This window comes from Falco rusticolus, chromosome 6 (assembly GCF_015220075.1).
Source record: "Falco rusticolus isolate bFalRus1 chromosome 6, bFalRus1.pri, whole genome shotgun sequence".
Classification (NCBI taxonomy): domain Eukaryota; kingdom Metazoa; phylum Chordata; class Aves; order Falconiformes; family Falconidae; genus Falco; species Falco rusticolus.
In genome coordinates this window covers 20836422-20852577 of record NC_051192.1, presented here as the reverse complement: position 1 = coordinate 20852577, position 16156 = coordinate 20836422, and the positions used below count along the sequence as shown (strand labels likewise).

Genomic DNA, 16156 nt, shown 5'->3' with positions numbered 1-16156 from the left:
TAATTACCAATAACCATATTTTGAGTGAGTAAAAAGATATTTCTCGAGGTTGAATTCTTTCTTTTACAGTCACATTTAGATCTGTGTGCATGTATATATACTTCATAAATAACAGCTATAGGCATTATTATGAATTTCATAACAAGAGCTTGTTCTTTTAAATTATTAGGGTCACAGTGATATGAGAAGTACAGGAATGTAATTCATTATATGCTTTTACCAAACTATTCACATGAATGAAGTTTTTCTGAGTCTCTCAGACTGGGAAGCCCCAGGCTGCTGAGTATTTGAGCCACCTCCTGTTGCCCAGTGTGCTGCAGTCTGCAGTGAGAATGCAAAGCTGAAGACCCCACAACTCCCCGTTCAGAAAGCAGATTCACGTAAATGTCTTCCTACTCTTGGATGTGATTTACCTGTACAAATTATCTGTTGGAATATATCACAGGAAAAAAGAAATGCCCAGTCAATATGTAAGCAAATTTACATGTGCCTATTACCTCTGATTTCTCTTCTTTCTGAATGCATCTTAGGAGGTAAACTTTCTTGTAAGTGTTTTAATTACAAACACTGATGTGGAGGCAAGTACCTTGCTGATGTCGGAGAAACTGGGCTGTTTTTTGATCTTCTTAAATAACCACAATGTTTAATATACTAAAAACTGATTAAAGATAGCAAAGTACCTATTTCTCATACCTGGCACAAGTCAATATGTGAATGCAAGAAAATATCATAAAATACATATAGAGATTACTGTCTGCAGCATTTGTGCATGCTGTAATGCATTATAGCAAGCCAGTCACGGACTCCAGAGTCAGTCAGTGATGCCTTCGCAACAGAAGTGAGTTGGTACATTGGTTCATAGCTCTCTGGCTACGATGGTCCATCAGTTGTACCATATACTCAGTACCATTTCCCAGTACCATTTGAGGATGGCAGCTGCTGAAGGCTACAAGCTGATGAAAGTAAACACAGTTGATGGCTGCATTAAAACGATTTACAAAAATTGCTGTCTGTGCTTCCCCCATACTTGTTCATAACAAAATGTTGCTTTCAGGACAGTAAAAGTCTCAGCACACTTTCTTCTGTCAAATAAATGCTGTAGATTCACCTTTTTTGCATATTTGTTTCAAAAGGCCTTCTGGGTAGCAAGTTTGTCCTTTTAATATTTTTGGCTGACTCTGCCACCGATTTTCATTATGTGTGTCACTATTACTACCGTATAATCTGAACATAAAAAACATGGTGCTGTTACAAATGACTTCACAGCATTGACAGTTATAGCAAGACCATTTCAAGGCTGATGAAAAATTTTCCAGAGAGATCTCAGGTCAGGTTTACATAAGCTAAACAGGAAATGATTGCCACTATTCACATTAAATCCTAAATGTTTTGTGTAACTTCATCTACATTTTATGTTCCTGCACGTGTCTCTCTCTTTCTCAGCTGATGAAATTCCACACTTCCTTAGATTAGAGAAATAAGTTCATGTTTCACGGTTTGTTGTTCTTGCTAAGCTCTACAAGATTTGGGATTTTAAATATTTAAAAGACAATAAAAAGTTCCTTCAGGTTTTGATTGTTTAAATTTTACATACTTTGTAAATTTTTATGATACGTAGGGGTTTGTTATTGCTTTTTCCCAATGGACTACTAATAGAAGTTAGCCTGTCTAGCCCATGTGCTAGATGCTGTTAGGATAAAACTGCCTTTGACTTTCACACCTCTCAGGGGACGAGTAATTGTTGTGTTCAAACAGCCTGTAATTGTGATCCCGCTGGCTTTCTCAGTACGCTTCTGGCTATTAGAATCATTAAACAACTCAGCACCTGTTAACAGCATTGTAAATATTCAACCCTGCTTGTGTGCAGGTTGAGTCCAATATAGGAGAAGGCTTACAGAGCCCAGCCTCATAAATTAGAGCTTCTGACAAGTCAATTATTGTGAAACTGGGCTTCACTGTGAAATAAATGAAATGGTGTGCTGATAAAAAGGTAGGCTGTCTGTTTATAGCAAAGGGAAAATAATGACTAGATGATTCAATGCAGTGAGCATGAAACTGCATTGTTTTTATTCTTTATCTGTAATTAAATAGTTAGGTAATAAAGCTTCATAGAGGAACTCACATACAAGGCAGTTTTTATACTTGGAGCATACCAACGTGCAAAATTCAACTTGCATTTATGCCTGTGCATTCAAAACACTGTCTAATGTCATGATACCTCTGTTTTCACTAATGATTTTAACATAGTCTTTCTAGATGAATGGCTTTGCTTTTTATTAAGGGAAAATGTGCTGAGTGACCAAGAAGCTCCTGTGGGTGTGCTCAAAATTATATTTACCCCATTATAGATAGTAGTTAAAACACACTGGTGCCACTTCACTCAAGATTACAGACCATTTAAGATTTTTCTTTACATTGTTTTATTCACACTAGGCAGATAGATGTTTACTCCTCTGACAAAAAATTAGCAAAAATCAGCACTTTTAGAACTCACATAGTTTTTAAAAGGCATTATAATGCCTTTTATGATTACGTCTAGTGTGAAATGCTGCAAATTAAGCAGAGCATAAGATAAAAGCTGTTCAAATTAGTGTATTAAATTGCAGTCTCAGAAAAGAATTTCAGTGTGTTGCCCATGTCTCTTCCTTTGTTTTATCGATGTTCATCATTAATATTGTGGTACTGCAAATAACAGTCCTGAAATGATACCGTGAAAGTCTGAATACTATGACAACAAAGTGCCTTAATTATAATCATTTCAGTAGTGTTACACTCAATTTAAAGAAAAATACTAATGAATAATTATTAGTTTAGATGTATAAAATAGAAAATCTTTCCACATCTTTAAACAATTTATGTAGTTAATTTGCTCAATTATTTTCAGAAGGTAAACAAAATGTTACAAAGTAATTTTTGCTAATAAAACAGAATCTAAATGTGTTTGATGATGTCAGGCAGATAAAAGGTGCAGATGGAAATATTGACCATTTTTTATCATTGCTATATTACTTCAGTAAATTTAAAAGAGGACTCATTAAAATTAAGTTGCATTGAAAATGATGTTAGAGTACTTTTGCTACAATTAAATTTTCTTCACATAAGGCTGATAATGTTTGGCTGTCTACCATATAAAACTTTTTAGTCAATATAAATTTTTCTTTTGGTTTGGGTTGGTTTTGGACAATAGCTATGTTTTAAATATTTGAGATCATCTCAGCATGAACCCATATGAAATATCACAGAGTTGAAAACTCCTCTGCCATATATATACACACTTTGTTGTTGTCTACTGTAGCTGTTCCCTGCTATCAGAACAGATTTTTTTAATCCAGCTTTACTCCATCTTTACCCAATTATAAGTGAACATTCAAAGCATCAGAGAATTAACCCCATAATTTGGGATTAATAACAAGGGAAAAAATGTGGAAATTACTGTACTGCTCATTAGCATGCAGGCTTTTTTCATGTATGGTACTGCTATTAAAAAGGATAAATGTTAAAAACTTTAAGAAAATAATAATGCAAATCAGAATCTGTTAATAAAACAGTCATGGAAGGATGCTTGTAGTATATAAAAACACAACTCCATCTTTTGAAATTTGCTAACAGCAGCATTACAGTGAATGAAACAGAGCTTAAATCAGAGAATGGGGTTCATCTGCCCAAATATGGCATCAACAACTGAACTGATTGCCTAACATTCTTTTTTTCAGTCAGTGATTACATTTCACCTCATCCTAAAGCAGATATATAGAATACTTCAGATGAATGGCATTCTGCAAGCACATGTTCCTCTCCACTGGCAGTAAAGGGAGTTAAAAAGACTTACTCTGTTGTAGCTGTAACTATGTAAAATCAGCTAAAATGAATCTTAGCACAGTGTTTTGGAGCCTGTTGTTCACCTACACAAAATAACACGGAAAGAACCTACTTTCTATTACAGCATGTGGTATTGTTCCCAGTGGGGATGCTGAGTACATCGTAACAGTAGGAAAATTTAGTAAAACAGCTAGTATGAACAAAGGAGCATCTTCCATCATTGCAGCAATCTCGGTAGTCTGTGTGACAGTATTTTACAGAATTAAATGAACAGGGACAACCTTTAACACGTCAGTAAATCATCAAAATTTTTGTTTGTTTGAATTCCACTTTGAAATGTCATGATTTAATTGCTCTGCTTAAATTCAGAATTTTTGAACTTTCTGAGCATGCTCAGTTTTTCTTTACTGCTCATTGAACTTAATTGTTACTTTCTGAATTGGTGCCCATGTTGAATCTAGGACAAAACTTCTTACTACATTTTTATCTGGAGCTCTCCCTGAAATGATACTAGTTTGTGTTAGTAAGAATCTTATAACACAGCTGAAGTTCTGCAGTTAAGAAGTACGAACTTCAGTGACTGGGTCTTTGTTATAGGCTGATATAACAATATTTTTTGGCACACTTTATAAGCATTTTTCCTTCATACAGATACTAAGAGCCATTGTTGCTGTATATAGTGAACCTAATAACTTTTACCTGAAAATGAACATGTGAAATAACCACATTGAAAAAATACCTGATTCCTTTTTTTAGTGATTTTGAGAATCAAATTACATGAAAATAAAACAATAAACATGAGTGTTTGGATTGGGTTAAGGTGACATTTAAAAGAGATGTCACTGTATGTGCCTAGTTTTAGTTTTCAGAGTTCCAGGATGTAGGAACATTTGCTATCCTTGGTGGGCTTTCTTCCTTTCTCTTGAAGTTAAAGTATTGTTAGTTGTGTTATTATTGCTAGTTGACTTTTGTACTTATATGATCAGGAAAATATGCAATCAGGAGAATTTTCCCACTAACAAAATATAACCAGTTGAGTTCTGTTTGTATCAATTTTTCTATTAATAGACAGATAAATTGCCATCTTTCTCTATGTACATGCTTGTATTATGTTGGTTACTCTCATCAACCATTTAAGAATCATTAATTTCTTGTTAGACTATATAAGGGAATAATTCTGTTTAATTGTTTAATGTGGATATTTGCTGTTCCAACTATGTGTGTGTATTATAGCAGCCTTGTAAGTTTTCCTACAAGACGTTATTGTTAAAAATCTTCAGTCTAAGAAGTATTCATGTAGTGCATCTGTTTTCAATTTATCTAGTTACTATAACTTGGATGATGTGAGCCATGACACTATGAATAAGTACCTCTCAAGCCTTGTTGAGAAATCCCTCTTCGATTTGGAATGCTCCTACTGTATTGAAGTTGGGGAGGTAAGACTAATCTGTGCCTTACAAGATTCAGTAAGATACATGCTCCTAAAAGTTGGGAACAGCAGTATACATGCTCCTGATTCAATTTGTCTATGGAGCTATTTGTGAGACTTACATTGAAAACTGAGCTTAGTTGGGGTTGCAGCTAAATTATGATGTTAAATCATTTTTGCTGTTCTCTTTTACAGAGTAGTCTTTAAATATTTTACAGTTTTGTAGAAACCATTCATATTGAACCCTGTAGGAACCATGTATATTTGATTCCTCTTTTAACAGGATAATCGCAGCATTGAACCTCTGACATATGGCCGCATTGCTTCCTATTACTATTTGAAGCATCCAACTATTGGGATGTTCAAAGATCAATTGAAACCTGAAAGCAGCATTGAAGAATTGCTCCTAATTCTGACAGTAAGTGCTGATATTTTCTTAACTTACACATACGTTAACTCATGACACATGTAGACACTTAGAAGTGAAATTAAACCCCTGAAATTAAAAAAAAACCTTTCTTTCCTGATCTATAATTTCATTTTTTGTTGTTTTGAATAGTATACCTGAGTCATTTTTGAAGTTTCAAGTATTTCATCTAATCAGTACATCAAAATTACTATAAACAGCTGTTTCTCTTTTTATGTCCCTTTATAATGTTCAGTATCTATACAAATCTGATACTTGTTTTTTTCTAAGCTAGGTATAATATTGAAATGCCGCAATAATAACTGCCTGTCAACATCCTAAATCTGTACCAGGGCCACCATTTTGCACTGGGACGATGGGAAAGACACAGCAGTTTTAATAAGTGGGGGAGACATATGGGGAACACCTGTCTCCTAAAATGCATTCTTTTCCTTCTCCCAGCCACCTCACAGTCCCTGAGGTCATAACTTGCAATAATGCCAGCTCCTACAGTTAGTCTAATGACTGTTTTGTAGAGAAATAGCAATGTAAGACAAAAAAAATTTTAGGTTACAAATCCGGAGACACAGTGTACAATGCAGCATGACAGTATTACATTCTCATCAGAAAAGAATCAAGGTTTTCTCCATGTTCCTTTTTAAGTACTTAAGTAGTTATATCTAAAAAATACTCTTTTTCAAAATTGTATAAGTCTAGTTATACAAACATATTTGAAAACAAGAATAGCCTGAATTTTATCCAGGCCCACTTATGATTGTAGTCTTTGTAATACATTATAGAAGTTACCCAAATTCCGTAATATTCTGATTTCCAAGTGTTAACTTCAAATCTAGAGTCCCATCTTACAGTATTTATGTATGTTCTTTTATATTCATTATTGTTTTGATATGCTGCCAAAACTTCTCTGAGGAGAAATACAAACAGCAAAATAAAGACTGCTGTTCAACAGTTTGCATCTCAACAAAACCTGATCAGTATTTCATGACACTAGGAAAGCCACTTTTCTAGTACAGAGACTTTCTTTCTGATAAATTTAAATCACCTGCTGCAAACATTCGGAGTGTTACAGCTCAGAAATAAAGGCCACAGTAATCTTTTATAATGGAAAGTGTTAGACAGCCTAAACAGGGGAATTGCTGTCACTGACCCTGCAATATCTGTTGTTCTGTTGTCAGAAAACATTGCAAATTATATGAAATGACATTCAGTCTATTTGGCTGAATTCAAAATGATAATCAACCACAATTCCTATATGCGCTGTATATAAAATAACTGAAATTTTAAGAAGGAATACCCACTAGTGAACAGAAGTCAAATAATATAATGCTGAGCATTCAAGGTGAGAGCTTTACTCCAGCTGCTGTCTTCTTAAAATCTCTTCTCTCTAGAGAAAAAATTCTCCTTAGAAACTTCAGGATTTCTTTTTAGACAAATTTGGACAGGGAAAGTTTGAGAATAACATTAGAAGAGATGAGGGACATTTCATGACACTGCTCAAGCTAGTGAGCAGCATATGGAAGATGAATGATGGAAGCAGAACGTAGTGCTGCCTGTCTTATGTCAGGTCTCCTCATCTATTTGAACAGCTTGCATCCATGAAGCACAAAGGTAAATGGCAAATATTTCTGTTGTAGACAAAACCTAGCGCACTACTGTTGGGCAGAAATTGTAAAATGTAAAATTCATTAACCTTGCTTTAATTCTTATTCTTTTATTAGTATTTTCTGGCAATATAATCTGTAAAGTTGTCCATTTACAGTCTTAAGAGGAACGAGACTAAAAATAAAATCAGTTAGGGGTCAAAAATTGTCCAGTTTCAATTTGAAAGATGAAAAGAATGTATGAATGCTGGATGCCATTATAGCTGACAATTTTTCCGTGCTTTTTATGCAGATGTTGATTTTCATAATTACTAGTGGAATTACTGTTCTATCTTCTTGAAGGTGTAAATGAAAAGATTTTTTCTCAATCTGATGTAGTGTTGAAAAGAATTGCCATTTCAAGAGAGTTATTGCCAAGGATCTTTTTTTTCCCCTAAACACTGTGAATTAATGAGTTTTATAATTACAGCAGTTGCTTCACACCTCTATTGTTAACCAATGACATTACATCTGCCTTGCTCCACTGGTGCCCTCTTCCTTCTTTATTGAAGCATTTAGCAGTTTTGTCAATAGGGAATTACATGGCATGGGGTAAGTAGTCTAATTAGGTATAAGTGAAAATCCTGAGGGAAAAGGATATTTAAAAAGTAATTTGAAGAATCTCTTAATGATGCTGGAACTGAAAGCTGTAGCTATAGTACAAAAAGGCTCATTGCAAAACATAATTATAATTGTGATTATTCCACTGATCACTCAGTTTTAAAATTTTGGATTTTGGACTGTGTTATTTAAGAATAACCAAAACAATTCCCAAATGCAGTTACAGGATTTTGTAGATGTGACATATGGGTGGGTCTTCTGTTTGTTTGCTTTGTTCATAATCTTGCAAGCCTTTAGACATTTACAAGTTGTCTGATGTATGTGAGGAAGGCAGAAGTATACAATTGTAACAAAGAAGATACTGATGCTGTGGGTTTGAAATGGGTTATATACAAGTTTTTACCAAATTGTCAGTGTGTAACTTGAAAAGGAGCAAACATTTGTTTAAAACAAAACCAAGAAAAAAGCAAGATCACATTCAAGAATTCAGAAGTTTATCATCATATGAAGGGTTTTAAATGTTTAAGGCTTTTTGTGTTTCAGATGGATATTTTGCCATGCTGATGGCATGATGAATGCAGGATGATTCACCAGTGAGTTATCAATGAATCTTTGCAACTCACATAAAAAAGTAGTTTTGAGTCATCCTGTTTCTAGTTCTGATGAATCTCTCAAAAAAGTCGCTTGATAGCAAGAATTGTTTCCACTTAGTAGTCAGGACCATTCATAGTCAATTCTCCAGTATCTGTTCTTTGTTGTATTTTTTTCATTTGATCATCTGCCAGCATTCTGCAAGATCAAATGATTTTTTTTCAGTATGGTTTAGGGGTTGAAGTATCCATAACATGAGCAGGAACATGGCAAGTGGGAACACCTCCAGTCACGTTGGAAGTATACAGTAGTAAGTGATACAAATAGATGGGGTACAATCATGCTTTTTCCTTTTCCTCTCAGTAAATCTGTACTGGAGGTGTGAAATGTGCATTAGGTTTGCAGTTAACAGGCAAAGTTCAGATTCAGTTACTTCTGTAATTGACTTGTGCTAGTGACCCTGCTATTTTTCGGAGAGAAAATGTTTGATGCTTTTCCATAGAGCTTTCTTTAAAACTTCCCTAACTGTGCTTCAGACAGTAGTAATCCAAATGAGCTTAATCACTGTTGAGTTATGGTGCTTCTTGCATTAAGTATTATTGATGAGAAAGTGTTCATGAATTATTACTGACAGGCTGGATTTCCCTGTGGTACCTAGACTGTTTCCTTTTATTCTGAAAGTTAGGTGCAAAGTTTAAAACAGAAGTCTAGGTAAAAAATAGTAAGAGATACTTTGGGGTATATTTTTTTAATTTTCTGTACTGAAGCAGCATCACCACAAATATTTTTAAAATCAAATGTACAATTTTTTGTACCTTGAAGAAAGGAGGTCTGTCTTGATGATTAATCAGGTCTGTGTTGGCTAGATCCACTAGCTTCATGATTTTTGGTGATTTGTTACTGCACTTATTTGGTCATCTGGTTAATATTCTTATTTACAGAGCAAATGCTTCATCATATCTGTTCATACCAGACAGTGAAGGAGAGAACATTACCATTTTTCATCCCTTGTTTTATCTGCATGTTGTCTCTTATTTTTGTTTTTGAGTTCTACCTACAAGAAAGAACTGGTTGATTTTCTTGTGCCTACTACTGTCTTTCATATAAACTGGTTATAAGCGATGGTTTCTTTCTAACTGGGGAGCTTAGGGACAGCACAACATGGTTATTTGTGTTGTAGCAAGGCATACATATCCACCTTTCTGTGACATAAACATGGGCTTATCAAATTGGTATCCACATACCTCTTCCCTATATTTCTATCCAGTAATTGACATGGTTTTCTTACACTGGCTTGTATTAGACTAAGTATTTTGGAACTCAGCAGAAAATCTGGCATTCCTGAAGTAGCAGATTTGGAAGGTCGAAGGAGGAGATTCATGAAACAGGCACTCTTCAAGATACATAGCCGAAAGTTATTTATGTCTTGTCTGTCTTTCACTACCTATTCAGTATTTGCAGTATGAGATTCTAAATAACTCAACCAATACCTTTATTTTCTGTTCATCATCATTGGCACATCCTATTCTAACCAGGGAAATATGCGAGTCATTGTGAGTATTTACACTCTCATTCAAAAATTATACTGTTTCTGCAACAGGATTCTACCTTAAAGCTGCCACAAAGATTTTTGACTTAGTAATAAATCACCTTTTCAACTGGTCTCCAGTTAGATGCCAGGGAAAGGGGAGTTAATAAGTTACAAAAATACTGCCCAAGAACAAGCTAATGTGAGCTATTTTGTGTAATATTTTCTCTGCAAGCCATGGCAGAAAGCATTACTTCGGGGGTTTTTTAAGGTATTATATAAAACTGATGTACCGTTCTATAGCCATTTCAGAAAAAAATCAGATCACTCTTCCTAGGTCAGTCATTTTCCAGTTTAAATTTACATTTAATTTAGAAGAAAATAAAGGTGCTACTATTATTTTCTTCATAATAAAAGTGGAGTAAGACTGTCTTCATTGTGTTATTCTTTTTAAATATGACATTTCAGTGTCAAGAATAGAAAACACCTTATTACATAAACTTTGTATCAGATGAGAATTAATTATGTTACATGCTAACCTTTAAAGAACTTACATATTTGGTTTCACATATATCATGAATTCTCAACAATATGAGCATGACTGCTGTGGCCACTCAACAAATAGGAACAGGCCTCAGCCCTTGTGCATATTTCAGTGACCCCTTGTAACAGGAGAAAACTGTTACCTCTTACCATTAAATCTTTTCTTCACAATAAATCCATACCTAGGACCATTCAGTGCATAAACATCATCCTAAATAGAGGCATTTCCAGGATCATTTCCTTAACTTTTATAGGGCCTATACTCTCTGGACTTTAGTATTTAAAACATTTGTGCTTCAGTTCCCACTTGGAACATCTAGATAGTACCATAGTGTATTTAATAAAATTGTCTAAATTTGAAAATTGTGTTTGGCTTCATGAAAATAAAACAAAATGTTACAGTGAATTTTAATAGCATCTAAATTGTGTCATCTATACCCAGTATATTCAAAATACCTTGTAATTAGCAGAAAGAGTACTTACACATATGAATACTCACAGATTAAATTTGTCTTGATTTTTCTGTGGTCCCAGTAGATGGAGCAGTTTTTAATGTTCTTGTAGTACTTGAATATAGTAATTTTTTTCTAGCATCATGACACAATTATTTCCTATTTTTCTTTTTCCAAATGATTGTTTGATTTTTAGTTTGAAAGCATCATATGCTGCCTGCCTCTCCAGAAAAGCACAATCAGTTGGTAAATCAAGATGACAATGCCCACCACTGACAGCTAACTGAACACAACATAAGTCTTTCCTTTTTATGGCATCAATAAGAAAGAATTACGTTCAAAACCACAAAATATAAAACCTTCCCATCTCCAATACACATGACTGTCTAATCTCTGTTTAACATATCTCTTTTTTCCGTCCAATCTGTTTACTCAACTTCTGACATTACTTGCCAGCTTAAAAAAATGAGTCAATACTCAGGAAAGTTAAAACAAAACCTATTTTAAAGTTGAAGCTAAAGGTTTGAATACATTTCTCATGAGGCAGACCGTAAGACAAGAACTGTTATTTTGGAAATAATATAGTATCTTTAATTTGTTTCTTTTTTTTGAAATTTTTTTTATTATAGTGCAACATCTGAGGTAAAAACTTGGAGAAGTGTATATGTCGTAGTTGAAGCCGGTAGCTTTGGTCTGTATCCCCATTTCAAACAGTTCCTTTAGTAACTGTTTCTGTCAGAAAAATGTGGAAATAAACTCCTTTAACAGGAGCTATAGATGAAGTTATAGCAGCAAAACGCTCACATATACCAATGAAATATATTTTGATGAGCTGGGGAACTATTGCACTTGTATCTGCTAGGGCAGATACAAATACTGTCCTGGTCTTGTAGTTAAAAATGTGAACGCTGGCTGCCATCTGTGGCAGATCAGTGCTTGTCCTTGGTATATGTGCTGGAAGCAAGTTCAGTGATAGCAAGCTTCTTTTAGCTGACTACTTAAAGCTGCAGGAAGTTCAACCATGCACCATTTTTTTATTGATTGATTGATTTCAGCACAAAAGTTTCTTACCACTTGGCAGTTAGAATTGTAGACATCATCATTATGCAAGGTTTCAAAATATGCATAGTTGTGTACATGCAGCCAATACTTTGTGAAGTATTCATACTGAAAATTAAATGACACTTTTTCACTAGTCATGTCATATGACTCTACTTTCAAATAAATATACAATGTATTTGTTGACATAACGTTTGTGTCTGTTGAAACACAACTGAAGGTCTAAACTACATCTTTATTAAGATAAAGCTGAACATTCTATAACACACAGCACTGCTTTGTGGCCGTGGGCTCCCATGCCCCAAGTACTCCAGAAGGCAGCCTTACAAGCTTGGTGTGCCTTTAGGGAGTCAGTACAAGTTCTACCGACTTTGACCTTCCCAATTTGTAATTAAAGTCCAGTAGGCAGATTTGGGCCCTCTGCAGCCTGCAGTTCTTTTGTCTTCACTGGTTTCTAGTTAATTGCCTTTACTTATGATAGAATTATACTATTACACTGTTAATTATACAGTTACAATTATATTGCTGATGAATTTGTTTTCACAGAATTCAGTTCACTTAGTGACGCCAGCTCAGCCTTACTAACTGCTGTTTAAAGACACACAAACATTTTTCTGTCAGGAGAGAAGTTATTGCTCAGATTTGTAAAACTGTTAAGAAAGAGGAAGGCATTTTGTAGCTTGTTCCCTGATTGGAACAGAAATTTCAGGATAATGATTGGTTTGGCTGAAATAATTACATCATACAAGATTGGTATCCAATAAATTGTTCCTTTAGCATAGTAGTTTAAAGAAGAAAAAAAAAGGACATAAGAGGATTACTGATCAGTCCTTAATGAAGTATCTGACACTTGTATTTTCCTATTTACATTTAGATTCTTTCTTTGTCTCATTCTTTTCTTTTTTTTTTCCCCTGATTTTTTTAACCTGGCTAGCTTTAGCAGGTTGAATTTTGTTTTAAATGTTGATGTTTTATATTATCACAAATTAACTTTTAAGAAATTGGCCTCTCCTATTATTTGTCTAATATTTACAATGTGCTTTGTTTCACAGTTACTTAGGTAGCTCATGCTACCTATACCTATGTTAGAAGAAATTGCAGTGGGATTTTTGATATCAAAAAGCCAAAACTTTCTTTAGCATTTGAAAAAGTTAATATATTTTTGTAAATGTGGTATAGCATACTAAGCTTGCTTTTAGAGAACAAATGATTGCAGATTTTCTTCACCTCTGAAGCTTAATGAATGTGAGCCAGACATCCAGCAAAATACTGAAAATGTACGTGAAAACTGTCAAATTGCACACTTTTCTAAGTCATTTTATCTGATATGATGCTTGAATACAGCTTTCCTTAATTTGTAGTAGATCATCGTCCTGTTGCCTATGGAAGAGTCAAATCAGACATCACCAGTTTGACTGGGTTGCCCACATGCCAACTTTCCACTGCCTTTCCTTTCTGTCTTCTAATGGAAAAGACTAGCAAGCCAGCAGAGATTGTTCAAACTGCTAGTTTTCAGAAAGAGAAAATAACTCAAGTCTATTGCTTTCACCTTTGCAGTTGAGAAAATGGCTAAAATTCCTCTCACAACAGGTCTCTCAAATCCTTCTCCTGTCAAGGTGAAGGCATGCTACTATGTTCACTTTATTTAGTGTATATATGCATGTCTACTTGCAAAATATTTTTAGGTATAACTGATACCTACAATATTATGAAAATTTATCTAAAAAATACTATATCATTGAATGCACATTATTCTGTAGATTTTAATGAGATGAATTACAACTCTTTATCATTTGCTTAAGACAGCAAGCAAGTGTAAACAACATGAGGTGTAGATAATTATTTTTCTTTTGTATATGATTGTCTTAATACTTACTATATGCAGTCATATAAGATGCTAATTTTTAATACTTCTTTAGCTATAAGAATGCATGTTTGCTTTCTCTTGATTCACACAGAACAGATGGATGCTTGACTGCCTGCTAATCCACAGCTGGAATGGTTTCAGCGGTTTCCACGTTGCTGGGTTAGAGTGGCTTTTCTAGTGGACTGAGAGGGCAGCAAAAGAGGGATATCATTATTCATCAGTATCCCAGTGGGATCGCTGCCAGCAGAGATTAATTTTTTCTGTTATGCTTGTAAAACAAGCTCAGGTGGAGTCTCTAATCCTCAGGGCACGGGTGGCAGATCAAGGAAGATGCTACAAAGCTAGTTAATTTTCAGATTCTAGGGGAAACAGAAGCTCTGTTAGATGTATAAATACATGATTGCAAATTTAAGTAGCTCAAAGCCAAATGGGATCTTCCTAGACATCTGGTACTGAAAATCTCTGGGTTTTTTGTCTTTTAAAAGAAGTTCTTAAAACTTTACATCAGAGGCAAAATATCTGCAACTCTTAATCGTCAGTTATCTTTCTTTTTTTCTTCTTTTTTTTTAATACAGCTCTTATAGTGTACATTAGATGAATGCCTTTATTTACAGGTAGAAAATACATGGTAGAAGTTTGTGTAGGAACCTGAGTTTACAGTATCCTCACAAATGTGTGTGCAGTGAACATCACCAACAAAAATTATCGCTTGCTATCCAAAAAGGATTAGATAGGCCCTAGTAGTGCATGGTATGTCTCATTCAGGTAATGGGATGTTCTGTTTAAGGTCAAGTGTGGTCCAAGGCATTTTTGCCATGTTACTCACTGTATCAGACCTCTGGTCATTCATGACAGAAGTGTTGATACAACTTCCTCAAATCAAGCACACTAAAATACTGACAGATAAGTCTATTTATTTAATAGACTTCAAATATTTTTCCTTTTACTGACTTCTGTTTCCTCAGTGATTCCCTCTCTTCCTCAGCCTTATAGTTATCAGCGTCTTCCATCTCTGCATTACCCTGTAGCTCTTGAGTTCTTCAAAACATTGGGTCAGATTTTCAAGCAATGTTAATCCACATAGTTACACTGAAATGAGTGGAGATATGCCAGTTTTTATCAGCAGGGAGCTACCCTTATTGAAATTTACTTGCAGCAGCTGTCACTTCCTCTTACAGTTGTGTTTTTTTTATTATTAAACTATTTTCATTTAAAAGTGCTCAGAATGAGACCAGTAGCATTGGCTTGCTGAAAAGGCATTGTGCATGTAGGCACCTTCCAAGTTTCCATACATTTCTGCCAGTTTGTATTGTTCTTCTGTTATTCTGGCTTGAGCCTTTCTTGAACAGATGCTGCTAGTCATTTCACCACATGATGACAGGTATTCACGCCTGTGAACTTTTTATTCCCTTTTGTCTCTGGTCACACAGTAGTCTAGATCTGGAATTTAATCCAGTACAAAAATGCAGCAGTGTGCATTTGTGGCTCCCCGCTAGGGGAGCTGCCACAGGTCAGCAGATCTGAAATACGGTTTTCAACACACAGAGCTTTTACAGCTTGCCATTAACATATACAGTATGTATGGGCCCCATTTCACATAAAGAACTAGTAGTGCTTACTCCTGTCTCCCATGCAAAGTATCATTAACTTAATGCAGAGATCTGTTAACTTCTTCCCTGGGTCTGGGCTCTGCACTGGAAGATCCCAATGGAGAATCAAAGCCAAAGATGGAAAATGACTGATCGCTTTCCCAGGGAAAGCTGTGTGCCAAGATTTGCTATTCCAGTTTTTATTGCTATCATCATCTCAATCAGCAGTTGAGCCAGCTGATTCAGCCAAGCTCAGCTTGTGGACAAACGTCCAAATAGAACTGAAGTAGATTTCTCATGGCAATCAGACTTTTGAATGCACACTCAAGAGATTATCCCAGTTTTGTGTTAGCACATTACTGAGTTCACACACTGAAAAGCTTTTCTGTGTTAGTGCAATACAGTTAGTTTCAGTATGGCCACAAAAAGTCAGGTTTACATCTTTCCTGTAATGTCACCAGAGATTACAAGGGAAGAAAGTTGTGGGTCACTGCCCCATCTAGGTCTTGAGATTTTAAAAATGGGGTGATGATAATGTATTCAGAATGGGCAGGTTCAAAGCATTCTCATGAAAAGTAATGGGAAAAGTCTGGCATCTTGGAGAGGCAAAAATCTCAACAATCCCATTTCCAGTGATAAAATGTAGTAATT

At 35.0% G+C, this 16156-nt stretch overlaps 1 protein-coding gene across 1 annotated transcript in view; it reads left to right on the top strand.

Annotated features, from left to right (window-relative positions):
- Window positions 1-16156, top strand: part of ASCC3 (activating signal cointegrator 1 complex subunit 3) — a 281127-nt gene that overhangs the window by 234741 nt on the left and 30230 nt on the right. The window contains exons 35-36 of the mRNA XM_037390923.1: window positions 5144-5255; window positions 5532-5666. Of these exons, the coding sequence (XP_037246820.1) occupies window positions 5144-5255; window positions 5532-5666 (247 nt within the window). The remainder of the gene's footprint in view (window positions 1-5143; window positions 5256-5531; window positions 5667-16156) is intronic.